Source organism: Erigeron canadensis, chromosome 5, assembly GCF_010389155.1.
Source record: "Erigeron canadensis isolate Cc75 chromosome 5, C_canadensis_v1, whole genome shotgun sequence".
In the NCBI taxonomy this organism is placed as follows: Eukaryota; Viridiplantae; Streptophyta; class Magnoliopsida; order Asterales; family Asteraceae; genus Erigeron; species Erigeron canadensis.
The window spans coordinates 40,206,386-40,223,571 of record NC_057765.1 but is presented as its reverse complement, the minus strand read 5'-3'; the positions used below and the strand labels follow the sequence as shown (position 1 = coordinate 40,223,571).

At 31.7% G+C, this 17,186-nt stretch overlaps 1 protein-coding gene across 2 annotated transcripts; it reads right to left on the bottom strand.

Moving 5' to 3' along the window:
• Positions 1-7,368: 7,368 nt before the first annotated feature.
• On the bottom strand, positions 7,369-13,997 carry LOC122600510 (plant UBX domain-containing protein 8). 2 transcript variants are annotated; one of them, XM_043773238.1, is made up of 10 exons: positions 13,872-13,997; positions 12,452-12,513; positions 11,727-12,342; positions 11,522-11,640; positions 10,925-11,132; positions 10,348-10,563; positions 9,722-9,853; positions 8,966-9,109; positions 8,479-8,535; positions 7,369-7,784 (listed from the first exon to the last, which is right to left on the bottom strand). In XM_043773238.1, exons 1-10 carry the CDS (start codon positions 13,956-13,958, stop codon positions 7,677-7,679), a joined length of 1,749 nt encoding a protein of 582 aa, XP_043629173.1. In that variant the 5' UTR covers positions 13,959-13,997; the 3' UTR covers positions 7,369-7,676. The 2 variants fall into 2 exon arrangements, with proteins under 2 accessions (XP_043629173.1, XP_043629174.1); XM_043773239.1 differs by having other exon boundaries at positions 11,727-12,339.
• Between the last annotated feature and the right edge of the window lie 3,189 nt (positions 13,998-17,186).

Sequence of the window (17,186 nt, the reverse complement as noted above, 5' to 3'; positions counted from 1 at the left end):
TTTTAAATAACCCTTTCTATATATATATATATATATAGTGAAAAGTTATTTTGAGAACCTTTTTTTTTGCGAGAACCTTTGAGAACTTTTCAAGTCTAGCCCAACCGATGATTATTCTTTACATAAAAATTGTTTTTTGATTATTTTCTGAATAACTTATGTGTAATTTTGAAGTTTATAATTGTGTGGAGGCATGGATTATCATCCGTTATACAATTATGTGGAGATTTGGATTCTTGATCACATGTACACGAATATTGCTATGTGTAAGAACCAAACTCATTAAACTAAAAACCAATTTTTTTTTTTGTGCTGGCCGTAAATTTATGGTCCAGGACCGTAAATTTACGGCTCAATTACAACTAGCCGTAAAATTTGCACCATAATTTGCTCTTAGATTTTTTTCGTCCCTGTTTGAAAACAACTCAAAATTGCAAGGACCGTAAATTTACGGTTCCAAGTAAATCAATGGGCCGTAAATTTATGGTCAGAGACCGTAAATTTATGATCCGACCTGCACAATTCTATTTTAGCCAAAAATCCATATTTCACTTTTCATGCTACAAATTCTTTAAACCAAAACACCAAAATGAGTAAAATCATATATTACAACATAATTGATGGATCCAAAACCTTAACCATTGAACTATACATTAAAACGACCAAACGGGTCATTCGCCCAAAACGATCTTTCAAAGCAAAACGATCATGTCAACCTTTAAACACCATGTGAACCATTTGCAAATCAAATTCCAGAAATTTTATCCTAAAATAAGTTAAACCAAAAGAACATTGTATCATGAGCCATCATGGTTATTAGGGATAGTCTATCAACAATTACCCAAGTTGCCCACCTTCAAGCCAATGTTCTACAAACTCCAACTTTAACTTCACTTGATCACCTCCTTTTCCTTGCTGCTACCACTACCTATAAGAAAATTTAAACAACTAAAATATAAGCAATTTGCTTATTGAATACATATGAATATGATCAATATCTAACTATACAAAACCAAGTGCATATAACAATTTAAGCCATTCACTTAACAATTAAAACAACAACAAACAAATCATGATCATGTTACTTCTACTTGGCCAAGGATATATACTAGTAGGTACCTCATCATCTACTAGTCTTACACAAAACCAAGGTATGCTAGTAGGTATTTCATCATCTACTAGTCTTACACTCCATATATGCTAGTAGGTATATCATCATCTACTAGTCTTACTCAATTCAACATACAATTGGGACATAGAAATTTATTCATCTATGCCCTTCATATCACAACTATGGACACATACATATGTACTCACCTTGATTTTGGTTATTTGACAATGTATGGTTATTAGACTCCACAAATTGATCTTCACCACCTATACATAATTCAACATATTTATCTTTATGAGTTCAATAACTCAATTCTTTCACAATCATCTAACTAATTTCACCATAACTCTAGCTTCATGGTGTTTGGCTTATTCAAAACCTTCTAAAAATCAAATTCTCATAGTAAAGCTTCATACTATATCTACTAGCCAAATACCACCAATTATAAAGTTCTTACTATGGGGGGGGGGGGGGGGGGGCTTTAACTATCAATTTCTCAATCAAATTGATTAGGGCTTTACTTGAAAACCTCAAATAATAAAACCCCCAATTTCTATGATTAAGAACCCTAATTTAATAAAAGGAACTAGAAGTAGGTTAAGAAAATCAATACCTCAAGAATTCAATAATTTGGACTTGAATCAAAATTCCCCTTTTTTCCCTTTTTCTCTCTTAAATTCAGCCACCACCATCCAAAAACACAACTCTAACTTTTCAATTTTTGCTTCTTGAAGATTAATGATTATTATTGTTATTGTTAAATCACTTGGAAGATTGATTGAAAGGGATTGAGAAGAAAATTTGCTTTTGAATTGGAAGGATTTAGAATGTGATCGAAGATTAAAGCTTTTGAGAGAAATTAGACTAATGATTCATCAAGCAAAAGTGGGTGGGCTATCCCCCCCCCCCCTTTGCCACGTAAATAAAAATATAAATGGGTATTTTTACCCGCTATCCACTAAAGTTTCAACTAAATTAACCCCTTATCCCAAAACAAAATACTAGGAAATTAATTTAATGTTAAAACTATAAAAAGATTAATTTTCTATTACCTTAAAGTTATTGGGGTGTTACATTATGATCACATGTATGCAAGTCGATCATATGTAATCATAGCAATATTCGTGTACATGTGATCAAAAATCCAAATCTCCACATAATTGTATAACGGATGATAATCCATGGCTCCACACAATTATAAACTTCAAATTTACACATAAGTTATTTAGAAAACAATCAAAAACAATTTTCATGTAAAGAATAATCATCGGTTGGGCTTGATTTGAAAAGTTCTCAAAGGTTCTCGCAAAAAAAGGTTCTCAAAATAACTTTACCCTATATATATATACAATCAAATAAAAACAGTTTTAAAATAAGAACGGTGAGAACACTTAAAAAACATCATTTTGATGCATTAAAAGTCCATAAAACTAAGATAGTGCTTAACTAATTATCATTAATTAAGTGTTTAACAACATATTGATCCGTCAAAATCGAAAAAATCACGTTTTTTGGTGGATGCATTATTTTGAAGAATATGCATCCAAGATGGATGCACAAAACAAAAAACATGATTTTCTTGATTTTGACAGGCCAATGTGTTGTTATACACTTAAATAATGATAATTAGTTAAGCACTATTTTAGTTTTATGGACTTTTAATGCATCAAAATGATGTTTTTTAAGTGTTCTCGCCGTTCTTATTTTAAGACTGTTCTCACTGGAGTGTTACCCTATATATATATATATATATTCCAATTATTCTAATTTGGCAAAAAGCTGTAGATATTATTCTCTTTTGGTGACTTTCGGCAAAAACATTATTAAAATAAAAACAGAACATTTAAAAGCCAAAATAATGTACACCAGACGTGTATCCATATCGAATATTGCTACGTGTTTATGACTTTGTTTATGTACTTAATTTATAATATTAATTTCTAAGTTTTTTAGCATATATATTATTTATATTAAAAAAAGAATACGAATCTAAGAATTGTATAGATCAATGGTATATATGTTCTCACTCCATATATCAAAACTTCTACAAGTGTGTCTTGGTTTAAAATTTGGTCATTACTCAGAGAATGTACAATCTCTGACGTAGTACGTATATATATATATATATATATATATATATATATAAGAGATTGACATTTAGGAATCGATGGACAAAAAGCAATGATATGCATCATGATGTGCGTGACGATGCAATTAATATAATGAATTGATCCATGTGACCATAACCTTGAATAAGAGATTGACATTAAAAAAAATAAAAATAAAAAAAAATAAAAAAAAAAAAAAATCCCATGTGATATATATTTGTTTCAAACTAATTTATAAGAGGACTTTAAAGAGCAAACTTGTACGTATATATATACACAATGACAATGTCTAGATAAGACCTAAACATTGATGTATAGTCATAATTAAATCGGTACGTAGCGTATGAAAAGAAAAGGACTTCGAATGCTAGATAGCATCAATCCATATCCCAGCCAGTTGTCAATAAGCTAATTACGTACTCTAAATTAGTAAGGAGACCTTATACTTAGATGAGATTGGTCTCGTCGTGTGGTCACGACACCCTTGGCTTGTGTTAGATCGTCGACACTGGTCTCTTCGGTTTGGGACTTTTCGGTTAGCCGACGAATAAAGTGAGGAAGAGGGGGTGACCATTTGGGATAAATTGTTTTTTTTTTGCAGAGGCTATTATTACCGTTGTATCTTAATAAGCTAACGTTTTTTTACTAATTAAATTTCGGATTATATAGTTGATATGAGTGTTCTACAGTAGTATATAACATATATATGTGATATGTGTGTCTATAAATTGTGGCAAATCATAAAGAGATGAATTAACAAGTTATATACCGGCCCCGATATCTAATTAAACATATTAAATGACATACACATATGAGAGTGAAACACTCTGAATATCACACTCATTGGCAGTACGTACACGTCATCATCCATAAAAGTAAGTGAGATACAAACGTCTGAATGTTAGCTAAAATCAACGGTTTAGAGATGATGGGCGATTTCATTGACGTACGTATTGTCATTGCTCCACAGTTGAAAGGGATTAGGAATGAGCTAGGTAGATAGATTTGCTTTTAATAATTACATCTATCGAATAGTTTAATTAAATGAGCTAGATAAATAGATTAATTTGCTTTTATCATTGTGTCAAAAACTCATCTTCTCATGACAGTCTTAGGTTTGAGATGACCCGGGTTTAAGTTTTGAGTAGGCAAGGTAAACTTCTATTAATCGCCAAGCCGTTTGACGAATTAATATGAGGTTTTCTTTCCTTTGAAATTAACTGAAAATTCGAATGAAATTCTGACCTAAGGACGTAGGTGCAAAAGGAACTAGGCCCTGTTCTTTCCCACCTTGCTACCCCCATCTCGACCCAATGTCGCAAGGGTCTAACCGGTGGAACCGGTGACGAACAGTCTCTGACCATTCGAACGTTAAAAAAAAAGGATAGATTTGCTTTTACTAAATAAATTTATCAAATAATTTCGATTTAAATGATATATATAGGCAATATTTTAAAAGGGATAAATCCTTCTAATTTATAAGCCTAAAAATCTTCCTAATTCATAGGATGGTAACATGTGAAAATTCAAGGTGTAAGATTAAGAAAGTGATTAACTGGAATCCACTTGTTATATTCATATAGTTTTAGAAAGATTTTTAGTCTAATGTTTAGGAGATTGAAATAATTTTAGTGATCATTGATGAAAATTTATAATTAGGTTTTTTTTCTCATTGATGAAAAGTAATATTTCTATTTGAATTAATTTAATTTTAATAAGGCTTGTTCTTAAATAAAAATAAATATTCTTATTTGCCCCGTTAAAAAGTTTTCTCAAATTCTTTTCTTAGGGTGGGGGAGTAACTCACCACCTCTCCCCGCCCTCTCTGGTTTTTCAATAGGTACTTGTTCGTTCTCTAATTACAGGGAATACCTCCGCACCCCTCCCCGACCCTCCTTATCCTTTTTTATTTTATTTATTTTCTATATATTTTTATTCAGTTAATAACTTAAACTTTTATTTAATAAATTAAAACTAGTACAATATTAAACTAACACGATAAAATAAAACACGAAACTACAATTTAAAACGAAACGACAACACAATACATAAAGGGTTGTTGAAAAAAGGGTTCATGATTTATATAATATGTGTTAAATGTAAATATGTATGTATATGTGATTTGGGAGTGTAGATTTGGATGTTTGTTTAGAAAAAAAAAAGTTACATATATATATATATATATATATAAAGATGAAGAAGAAGAGGATAAAACATAAAAGACAAAAAAGAAAAGAAGGAAAAAGAGACTTTAACAAGTTGGCCCAGTTTTTTTTATTAAATTGACAACGGTCATTTTAAGCAGCAACAAAACCGATACTACGGTCCCCAAAACTCTCCCAACCCTATCGATACCCGTTGTACGGATTGGTGTTCAAATAAGTATTTGTCCAATACCTATTCCTTCCCGGGGCACTCGTGCATCCTTATGTTGTATACAAACTTTACAAAGTGGGCATAACAGATTACCTTAAAATGACATTTGTAGTTTTGTAAAAAACATAGAAACAAATCAGCTGAATATTAATTGGTTTTATTCCACTTTTCTTTTTCAAATGAATATTTTTATTATTACATCGTACTATATGGAGTGGTAAGTTTTGTCAAAAAGCTAGTACCACTAAGTAGTTGGTATCACATCTACAACTATAACCACAACTTTCTTGGTGCAAAACCACTAATCATCTAATTGCATGCTTCCAAATTCCAAAGTGACTAGAATAAGATCCTTCTAAACACTCAACACTCAGAAAAGAGATTTTTTCAAATTGCCTAACATAAATCTTGAACTTTGGATAAAAATTAATGGTTAAAATCTAAAAATCTTTAAATCTTAACTTTTGATTTTAATTCAAAGGTCTAGATTTTTTCAACTTAATCCCTCAAGTTGAATTTAACTTGAGAGAATCTTTCCCCGATAATCATTGCATAATAAAACTACAGTATTATTATTCTATCTTTTGAATAAAACTAAATTTAACAACTCTCTTTTACGAGTATCTTTTTCAAATCTAGTTTCATGGTAATCCTAGTTTTGCCGGCAAGCATTTAAAACACAAGTTACATCATTTTCACCCATTTTCAATTTATTTACGGAATATATCTTTATTCCCTAAATATGATAATACTAGCTCCAATTTTAAAGTGACCCCAACAATAAAAAGTGAGGTTATGTTGTACACTTGTACTCCGTATAACAATGGGCAAACGGTAAAAGATATCCTGATATAATGTCAGGTACACAATTTTGTTTACCATTAAAAGGTATTCTAAAAAAAATGCTTTTTAACTTGTTAAGTTTCAACAACAATGTTGAGTAATTGGTATCACATCTAAAACCATTCTTTATGCGTAAAAAATAAATAGCTAATATGCTGTTAACAGCATTTAGTTGATTGTCGTTGTCCTTACATTCATTAGGAATGATTATTGATTTATCATGTGACAAACAGGGAGACTTTTGTGAGAGTAGCAGTAATGTTATTAACAGCATTTTATATTTCCCCTTAAAAAAAATGAAAACCTGGCCAAAAATGAAATCTAGCATGTATGATATTTCCAGCTTAATGGGACGATATACCCCTACACTCGAACCCCACAAGTGACAGATTTAATCTTTCTTGATGTCCAAGTTCCCGACACCATCATCATTAAATAAAAATCGTTACATGACATTGAATCATCAATAATAATCAATATATCAATATATATTATTTATAGATGAAATTGATAAATAGACAATTATATTGGGACGTACAAAAATCAAAACACTTCGAACAAAAAAATCGTGTGACAGGGGAAAGTACCAACAAGCAACAGTTAGTGAAATGTAGAACAACTGATTGATTGCTAATTTAAAGTCAATACTCCTTTCATCCAATTTTGTTCTTCTGTCAACAAAAAAAAAAAATCTATTTTCGGAATAGAATGACATTTGGTTATGTTGACAACAATAATTAAATTTTATAAAGGTATACGCTATTTCAGACCATGTAGCATGTGATTTCAGAAAGTAGCAAATGTATCATTCATAGTAGTCTTATTTTAGGACATAAACTTGATCAAACACATGCTAACTCCCTCCGACCCATTGGCAGCCACCACTGAAACATCGACGGTTAACATGAAACAGATAAATTGGGGGCCGGATTTCCAAACAAACCATGTAAAAACAATATATTTTACAAACACAGAATACTATGCAATGGAGTCCTCCCAGAATAAATGTCATCCAATATTAATATCAACTATATAAATACAAAAGTTATCACACCCAAACATTCAAAGAGCTTCCTGGCCCACACCTTGTAGAAAGGTCCAAACCAATGAGCTCAATGACACATTGGATATGACCAAAGAACCATGACGCTCGTACCACAACCACACTATTGGTATATGTATTTTTCATGAGGTCTATGTTTTCTAAGTAACAAAAGCTGCTATTTTGACACCAGATTCTAAATAGACTCAAGAAATAGTGCCTCCTGTTTGCTAGTTAAACCAAGTTCATTCAACGTTAAGTTACTTTCTCCATCATTAAATGCACGGCGAGGGTAAGGTCTCACCTGCAAAAGAGAGCAGTAGTACTGATCAGCCACATAAACAGATTCTACTTTGGAGTTTGGATATTGGTACACACTGCCTTTAATAACATGTTACGAATCATTATTTTCAAAAGTAGGTCATTACATATATGAAGAGGGAAGGTAGCAACAGCCAAAACAGATTCAGATTGAAAATGGGTAACTTTTAGTGAGGGTTGAAATGTTTAGGGTCAACAGGTCAAGTCAGGATGACTCAGACAATTTATTAAATTCTTAAATAAAGATAAATAATTAATGTGTTATATATGATTATAATTACGAGTATAGTATTATTTTTGTAAATATATAAAATAGTAATAAAATTGATTTACAAAGTTGGATGCATTAATAACACACACTAGATGAGGAACTTTCAAAATTCAGACCATTTGACCCATCCTCTTTTGAGCTTATTTTTATGTCATCTTGTATGAACTATAATAGATCATCACTCAAATCAAGTGTTGGAATGGGAGGCGATTATTTTAAACCACCGAGACTGATGTTTTACACCACCACAATTTGGCCTTTCATCTCATATTAAAAAAACAGAATATTTTGGGTTATGTTCCATCTTATGAAAGGATATACCAGAATTATCACAATATCAGCCACCACATGAACTAAACAAAACAAAAGTTTGCAGATGTATAGAAAAGAGTGAATGAAGAATTACCAGTCTGTACGAACCAGGCTTGACCACTCGGGCAACATCGATGAAGTTGAAAAGATACTGTCAGGAATAAAGATAAAAAGTAGTTAATTAAAGGTGATTAGCATTTTCGGTTGTAGGCAGCCTTTACGTTAGCCGCATCATACTTTCTAAAATGCTAACAAGAATTGCACCAAACTTGCAAGAAATGGCTAAAATGAGTGATTGCCTAAACAGACATTAGTATCATTACAGATTTTGCTACAGTACACCAAAAGCCAGATAGCCATTAGAATCTTGCCAATTCTTGCCATGTTCAGGATTTCAATTGTTAGTATTAATGTCCATTCTGAGTTTGTTATAAAAAAAATTTTGCCAAGTTGAACTGCATTTTTCTCGACTTAGAACATATGAAGGTTTCGCTCAAAACAAATTGCCAGGCATATTGGTAAAAAATTGCCCATCACCAGATTTACAGCTCAAAAGTTACCCTTATAGTGCAGAATTGTACCTGTAGCTTGTCAGTCCTGAGAAATCTGCGACCACGGCGGCTTCCATCAGGCATGCGCACAAGAAGATTCACAGCATTTTCATCATCAGATGTAGGTTCCTGAGGAAGGGACGCTTCTTTTGCTGTCAACTGCCTCTCAATTTCCTGCAAGGGATTAAATCAAGCATAAAACATGAATATTTACTTTTAGTATTAATTGGTGATAGATTTTGGCCCACAATCTCTATATCGTATGAATAAAAGGAGAAAGAAAACTCAGTGTCTCAAGAGTCGTATCAAAGAAGTTCACATAATCTATCAGAGACTCGTGCTTTTTTCAAACTAACATTATTTGATGTATGCGATCTCATAATCATCTAGGAATATTATGTGTAATTGACTCCCAAAGTCCCACATCTAACCACTAACCATGTTAGACTGCAAACGAAAATCCATAAAATATACTGAAGCGCCCTAGAAACCCAAGCTGCAAATCTAAGTAATTAAAAGTAATCATGTAAGATCAGAAACTCCAACCTCCAAAGTTAAAATATCATGAAATTAATCATTGCTTCAGTAATGTGACCAATCCCAGAGGCTCATATAGCCTAAAACCCACAGCTAATAGCGCTTATGCTTTAGTTTGGGTTCATATACGGTCTAGACAGACTATTTTGGATAGAAGAGTCGGTATTGGTGAAGCGGCTTGTTAGCAGTTATCACACTCCAATTAGCATAAAAAGTTTGCATGATAAATATATATTAAACACCCATCACCTGTTCCTCTTCCAGCTTTATGCGTGCCTCTTCTTCCTTACGCCTTTCTTCTTCCATGGCAGCTTCTTTGGCTGACTGTTCTAGCAGCTCTTTTTCTCTGTCAGCTTGCAAAGATGCAAGATACTCATCATCCTGTACACAATTATTCAAATGAAGATCATTGATTTAAATCATAGAATTTTTCATATAGATGGCAGATTGAGCAGGACAATAAGGTTAGATAAACGTTCAAAATCAGGCAGCGTTAAATGGGTAACTTTTTGGTAAGTGTTGGCTTGACCAAAAACACTTTCTTTTCCAAAACTATCTATAATGTATAATAAGTTATAAACTATTTACATCTTTTTCTTAAACTCTTATATTTCAAAGAGTGAAAATTACTTACATATATTTACAACTTAAATAATTATCAATACTTTCCTTAAAAAATTTAGTCAAACACCTAAATTTCTATAATTAACTCGTTCAATTACTTGGCTTATTGCAACTTATGTTTTAAACTACAAAAATTGCATAAAAATATGTTCCAACAAAAAAATGCACTTTTTTGGATTTTAAAATACACATAAACTTTTATCAGTTATTTGTAACGGAAGTTATCCTTAATGAAATAGAGTTGAATTTACCTGCTGTTCTCTTATTAAACGCTGAGCAGTAAGATTGGGTGATGGAGGGCGAGGTGTCGGCCTGGAGTAAGGTCCCAAAGTTCCATCTATGTCATTCTGCATGTATTGATGTGGTGCATATGGTACATGATATCTGCTCCCTTCAGGAATTCCACCAAAGATTGCAGCCTCGAGCATGACCGCTTCATCATGTTCCAGGGATGAGATACCTCCCCACTACAAGGAAATAATGATTATCAATAGTAGGTACTCACATATGCAATGTGTAACAACATAAAATTAATTTAAATGAATCAATGTATAATATCCCCAGTGTAACAGATTAATTTCAAGTTCTCAACGATTAAATTGGCATGTAGTTTCAATTAGAAGTCATAGCGTTATATTGCCCTTCTGGTAAAAGTCGTAGATCTAAGATACTCTTGAAGTAAAAGTCATAGATCTAAATTACTTTTCAAATAAGACAAAAATTAATGTAATTACGATGGTGGTAAGAAATAAATAAGTAACATTGGCTTTGTTGCCGGAGGGGTTGAAAAACATTTCATTTAAGTTGAAGAGAATGAATAGAGATTACTTCAGATGGGAAGTCAGTGCTGTTGTTCCCGGGACGGACGATATCTGGCTGGTGTGGAGGACTCGGTGGTGAGCTCAAATCCACTTCTTCAATGTCATCGGCAGAGTCAATAGAGGTAGAGGATATAAGTCGACTCCTGTTTCTAACAAGAGGCTCTTCTTCTGTATCTTCAACTTCATCTGGAATAGATGAGCTTCCCACATTCAACCTGTTTTACATTACATAATACATGTTGTAAGACACCATGTAAAATTCTCATCTTGTGGGATTGGGATCCCACCTTGAAATATTTAAGACACAACTACAAGGAAGAATGAACAGAGAAGTGTAAACTAGAGGTGGCATCTTAGGCCCGTTTACTTATAGATATGTTGGGTTGGATTGTATTGGATTATATCTAAAAAGGTTAAACTAGGACAGCATAAAAAAGAGGAACGGGTCAAATCAGTTGAAAGTCACCCAAAGTCTAATGTAATGCATACATCCTCCTTAATCGTTTTATTCAAAACCTATATATATGTGTGTGTGAGAGAGAGAGAGAGAGAGAGATTACAACCAACACTTTTCCACTTATAGTATAGACAATTGAAACCTTACCTTCCATTTGATGAAGGCAATGTCTCCACATCTTCTATCTCGATCAATTCCGTACTTCTTGGTGCTGATGGCCCAACATCAGATCCTACTTGACGTAAGGCTTTCTCTTGCTCAGCAGTCTGAAAAGATAAATGTTATGGAAGAAGAGAAAATACCACAAGGGCTACATCAATGATATATAATATAAAATAGAATAAAATACAACCTTTATAGACAAAGAGACTGCCTGTGCCAGTTCAGGATCCTCTAAATGAGACTGCCTAGGCTGAGCTACAACATCTCCTTGACCAATCAGGGAATCCTGTTTGGAAGCCTCAATTGCAGCCCGGATCATCTCTTCTTCAATGCCATAGTCAGGTAAATCACCAATTGGTCTCAAATTATGTATACCTGCACGTTCACTACGCCCAGATGGAACAGAAATTGGAATATAATCATCGTCGTCATCATCGTCGTCATCATCATCATCATCAATAATCACATTTCCATGAGTTTCTGGAATATTTTCTATTAAAGTCTCGGAAACATCTTCGATTCTAGGAGCACGTCCAGAACGATCAGTTTCTGTACTAGGCCCATCCTTGACCTCAATGGGGATCTGCCTCACTTCTCTTGGATGGGAGACAAATGGTTCACCATCCATTAACCCTGGCCCACTGTTAAATATACTTCCGGTGAAATTGGGATCAAGAATAGCAAAAGGATTCATGTCTCTAGCGGAAGGAAAGAGTGATAATGGAGGTCTAGAAAATGCAGTTTGACTTGAATCATCTAAGTCCATAAAATCCTCATGTGGATCAGCAACGGATGTGTCACGTCTGCTGAAATAATAAAACCGTAGAATGTAAAAGAAAATAAGATGAAGTGAAATGGAACTCAGATCGATGCAATTATGTCATTTGACATTATTGAATAATGAAATCAACTAACATGTTTCTGTCTCCTTCAGTGAAATGGGCATTGACAGCTGCATTGAGATCACCACCATGCTCCTAATAAAGACCAAGATTTAGCTCAGGCAGATAGTAGAATTAGAACAAAATAGAAATTTAACTGCTAAATATGAAAATTTTGGGGTAAAAGGATTTCAGATTGGTAAATTTTGTAAAAATGAATTTTGTCATAGTATATCAAACAAATGCAGTAAATACTAGAGTAAATATTATTAGATAAATAAATAATAACAAATAAAACAGGATTGGAAACTGCATATCCCAAAAATTTGTACAACTTTAACTATGCGAACAAGGTTTTGATCCTTAAAAAAGTTGAGGGGAAGTTTCATGTATAAACTTGATATCCATTATATGTATCAAAAGTATATACGCAACAGAATTATCAACAGCTGTCAAATAATTAGTATTAGACCCATCTACTTTCTACAATCTTTTACGCTGAGGTTCTAAACATCGGGCATGTAGATCCAAAACAGGTCAAAAGGAAACTAGCGTATAAATGCTCCTTAAATGTGAAAGGCGTGAGATACATTGCCTTCCCGTAATATTTTCAAAGATGTTTTTGCGACTCATACTCATTCCAAGTTTCCAAATATACTTGTAAATCAACAATGGCCAGCAACTTTTAATGAAGGCGAATAATTAAAATAAATGGGTAAAATTATTGGCTGTGTTTCTAAAATAGGTGATGAACAAATATGGCGCGAAACTTCTAATGCAATCACTAACATTACCACAAACTGAAACCGAAATTCTTAGCAACATAGACCTACTTCAATCTAACATTCTAACAAAACAGGACAAACGGAATTTCTTGGCAACATAGACCAACTTCAATATAACAAAACAAGACAAACGGAATTTCTTAACAACATAGACCTACTTCAATCTAACAAAACAAGACGGGGGAAAACCCTAAATCAAGAATTTGGATCCTGGCCTTTGGATGCCAAACAAGTTACCTTCCAAAATCAAATCAAATATGAACAAAAACTACGAAAGTTTCAAACTTTATTAAACCCTGTATCAAGTAATGTTTCAATATTTGATTTTATAACATACCATATGAAAATTGTGCATTAATGTAATAATTCTGACACCAAACCCTAATTCTTATGACAAACAAAATTTCAAACCTTTACTTACAAGCAATCAAATGTTCAATATAAATAAACAAATAATAATTAGAGTACATTATATATGATAATTTAATAAAATAAAATAAAAGGAGCTAAATATAACATGTAAGCATAAATTAAAAAGTTCTAAAAAGTGTCATATCAAACAAATATATATAAATGGTTTAATAAACGAAACCATATAATAAGTGATGTAATATAGATGCATATATATAGATATAAATATAAAAGATGGAAAATTGAGAGTGAGATTACGGTGAGTTTTTGAATGGCAACAGATTGAGAAGAACCGGTGATGCTGATGAACGTATCGATTGCTTCTTGATTAGGTGTAGAAGCCATCGGTGGAGGTGTTTTGCAGAACAAGTTAGAAGAACCAGATATACATATACAAATGCACACAGTATATAGTATAAATATAACTTCTTTACGAGGGTAAAGACCGAAAAATTTACAGGAAATCTATAAATTGATAATCGATAAATTAATAATTTTGATAAAACTAATAATCTGTCTTATCTCAATTTAAGACTAGTATAAAATTGGATACTAATTAATAAAATAATAAGATTATAATTTTTTTAAATCATAGTTTATTTACATTGGTCACAACGAAACTATAAATTAATAACTATTAAGAGCTTCCAAAATTTAAGATTGCTTAATAAAAAGCCGCTTGTTTTTTTGTTTGAACTTCAAATCTACATTGAGTTTATCGTTAAATATTCTCATTGTACTCAAGAGTTGCGACATTATTTTTCTCGTATTGCAACAAAAAGTTGAGAAGACTTGTTTGCCCTTTACAAATGCTTCTTTTTAAGGCTATTGGACATCCTCAACTTTGTCAACAACTAAATTTTGAATGATTTCGCCATATATTCTGTAATATTTTTTACCTTATAACCTTCATTATTTACATCACGATAAATAAGCAAGTGATTCACAACCATTTTTGTGTTGATAATGCATACTTGTACAAGTTCTAAGGCTCACGAATGTCATCTCCACAACTTACATCGTAAAATCTCTTTAAATTAATAAAATATTAATTTATCGATATAATAATATCTCGTTAAATTGATAAAGTATCCCGGTCCTGACATTATTAATTTATAGAGGTTTTACTGTATTTGAAAATTTTCTTTTTAACGACTCATTAGGTCGGTCGAGTGAAGATTTATTAGGAAATTTCCTTTATAACGATTCATTAGGTCGATTTAACCAGACTTTTTTGTTTTGAAACCATGCCAATTCTTTATGTCACTAGTGTAAGAAACATAACGATTAGTCCTTTACCAGTTTACCAATAGGCCATATTATAATGGTTTATGATGAGTTGTTATGATGTATATTAGTTCTTGGAAGAAGGTTTATCTTTTCGACTTATTCGTGGATGACGAGTTTTTTTTGGATTAGATGTACACAGGCTACTAGTGTATTCCGTGAACCATTAACCTAACCACCCCAAGACAACTAAATAGGTTTCTAACCTAAACCTCCTGTAAAAAAAATATGAATTTGAACACTAGACCATCTTGATGGTAGTAGTTAAACATTACGTATATAACTTAACGAAAACAAGGAAGAATTGGACCTCAATAACCCGGTGCATGTTGTTTGATTGAAAGAAAATGGCAAATTGATATTCAAGGGAGGCTAAGGTTGTTATCTCATATATAAAAGGGGTTATATGCAATAACCCATAGATGATAAACATTAGGTTAGGTTAGTTGGTAAAATAACAAAAATTGGCCCAATAATTGAACATTTTGGTACACAATATTTTTAAAACCAGACCGAACATTGAAATGGTCTAGTGAGCACTAATAAAATCTTAATTGTTAAATAAAATAAAATAACCAACTAACTATAGGAGAAGACGATAACCGAGGACTTGTTTATTTATTTTTGTTTTGAAATTTATCTATTTACTTAATTATATTATTACCCGCGTAATACGTGTAAAACATATAAAATTCATGACAAGTTAAATTTTTATAATATCATAATTTGACAAATATTTAACCAGATAAGACTTAAACCACAAAATAAAACATGAAGTTACATTAGTGGTTGTTTAAATTCCGATTAACAATGACCAGACAGTTGAAAAATGGATACATAATATATTAGAAGTTTCGGTAAGTAAAGTTTTCATTTATTTGGATGTCTTTCATTCATCCGGATATGTCTGCATTGTCATTGTACTTGTGCTTTAACATTTTGTTCGAATAATTTAGTTATCCAATAAAATTGCTAAGCAATTTAAATATCAATCTATATATCGCATGTTGTGTTAATATAATTTAAAATTATGCATAATATCATTGCAATTTTCATTCAATTATTTTCCGATATATAATTGTGATAACTTACCATAAACTTTATATTTGTTTTTTAGTTCTTTATTAAGAAAACCGGTTTACATCCGGTTCAGTTTTCAAACCATTAATTTAATAATAATAAAATATTGTGATATAAAACTAAATACTTATAACCAAATTTTGTTACGTTATAAAATTGAATTCCTATACAAAAACATAATTTAATAAAAGTGTATTACATTGCAAAAGAAAATTTTATCGTAAAAAGAAATCAAAAATTGATTTTAAAGACGAAAAATGATGTAAAATATAAAAATATTAGTTCTCGTAAATATATAATTAAAAACATTAATTATTAATGTCTACAAATTTAAATAAAAAAATAATGATCATTTAAATTAATTAAATTAAAATCAAATCTAAAAAATTTAAAAAAGTTATATGACATCATTATTTGATCTAATGGCTCTAATTAAAAGTTGAACTTTATCTAAGGATCCATACCTCTCCAATTATAAATTAGGATTTCTCTTTTATATATATTTAAAAATACAAATACTTATGTAATTTCTCTTCGACTAGCAAACCTAGTCCAATTAGCATTTCATACATTTTAACACTCATTGAAAATATAAAATTTATTATTATCAATACTCTACCCCCATTTTACTGAATTTGAATTTTGAAATACCCAAATTATTTATAGTTTAATGTAATGTGGAAACCTTGTAAAATTGAAAAGAAACAATCTTTCTTTCATGAATTCTTTTATGTTATGATTTTTTTACCCGTATAATGTACACGTTGTTATAATTTGTTCATATTTAAAAATGCAAATAACATTAATGAATAATAAAAACTGAATGAAAATCAAGAATCTTTCTCTTTTTTCTTGGTCAAAGTTTAAAAAAGAAAAGAATTGACAAAAAGTTATTTAGATTTCCATTATGATGAAATTTTTTTTTTTAAGGTGAATTTCGCTTGAGAACTTCGTGTCGTGATTCGACAGCGGGAGGTCTAACATACGTTGTCTTAACCGGGTCCGCGTTAGAGAGCTCACTCGAAGTAGAAATGCTTATTTCAAATACCCGATGGGGGAAAACCCCCTACTAATCCGCCCGAAGACACGACGATCAATAGGGGTAAACTCTGCCTCCTCATACTTGAACATGGGTATACCCAAGCCAAACCTTCATAGAAAAACCTCCTATGTACTTCCCAAGTCTTGAACCCAAAACCTACTACT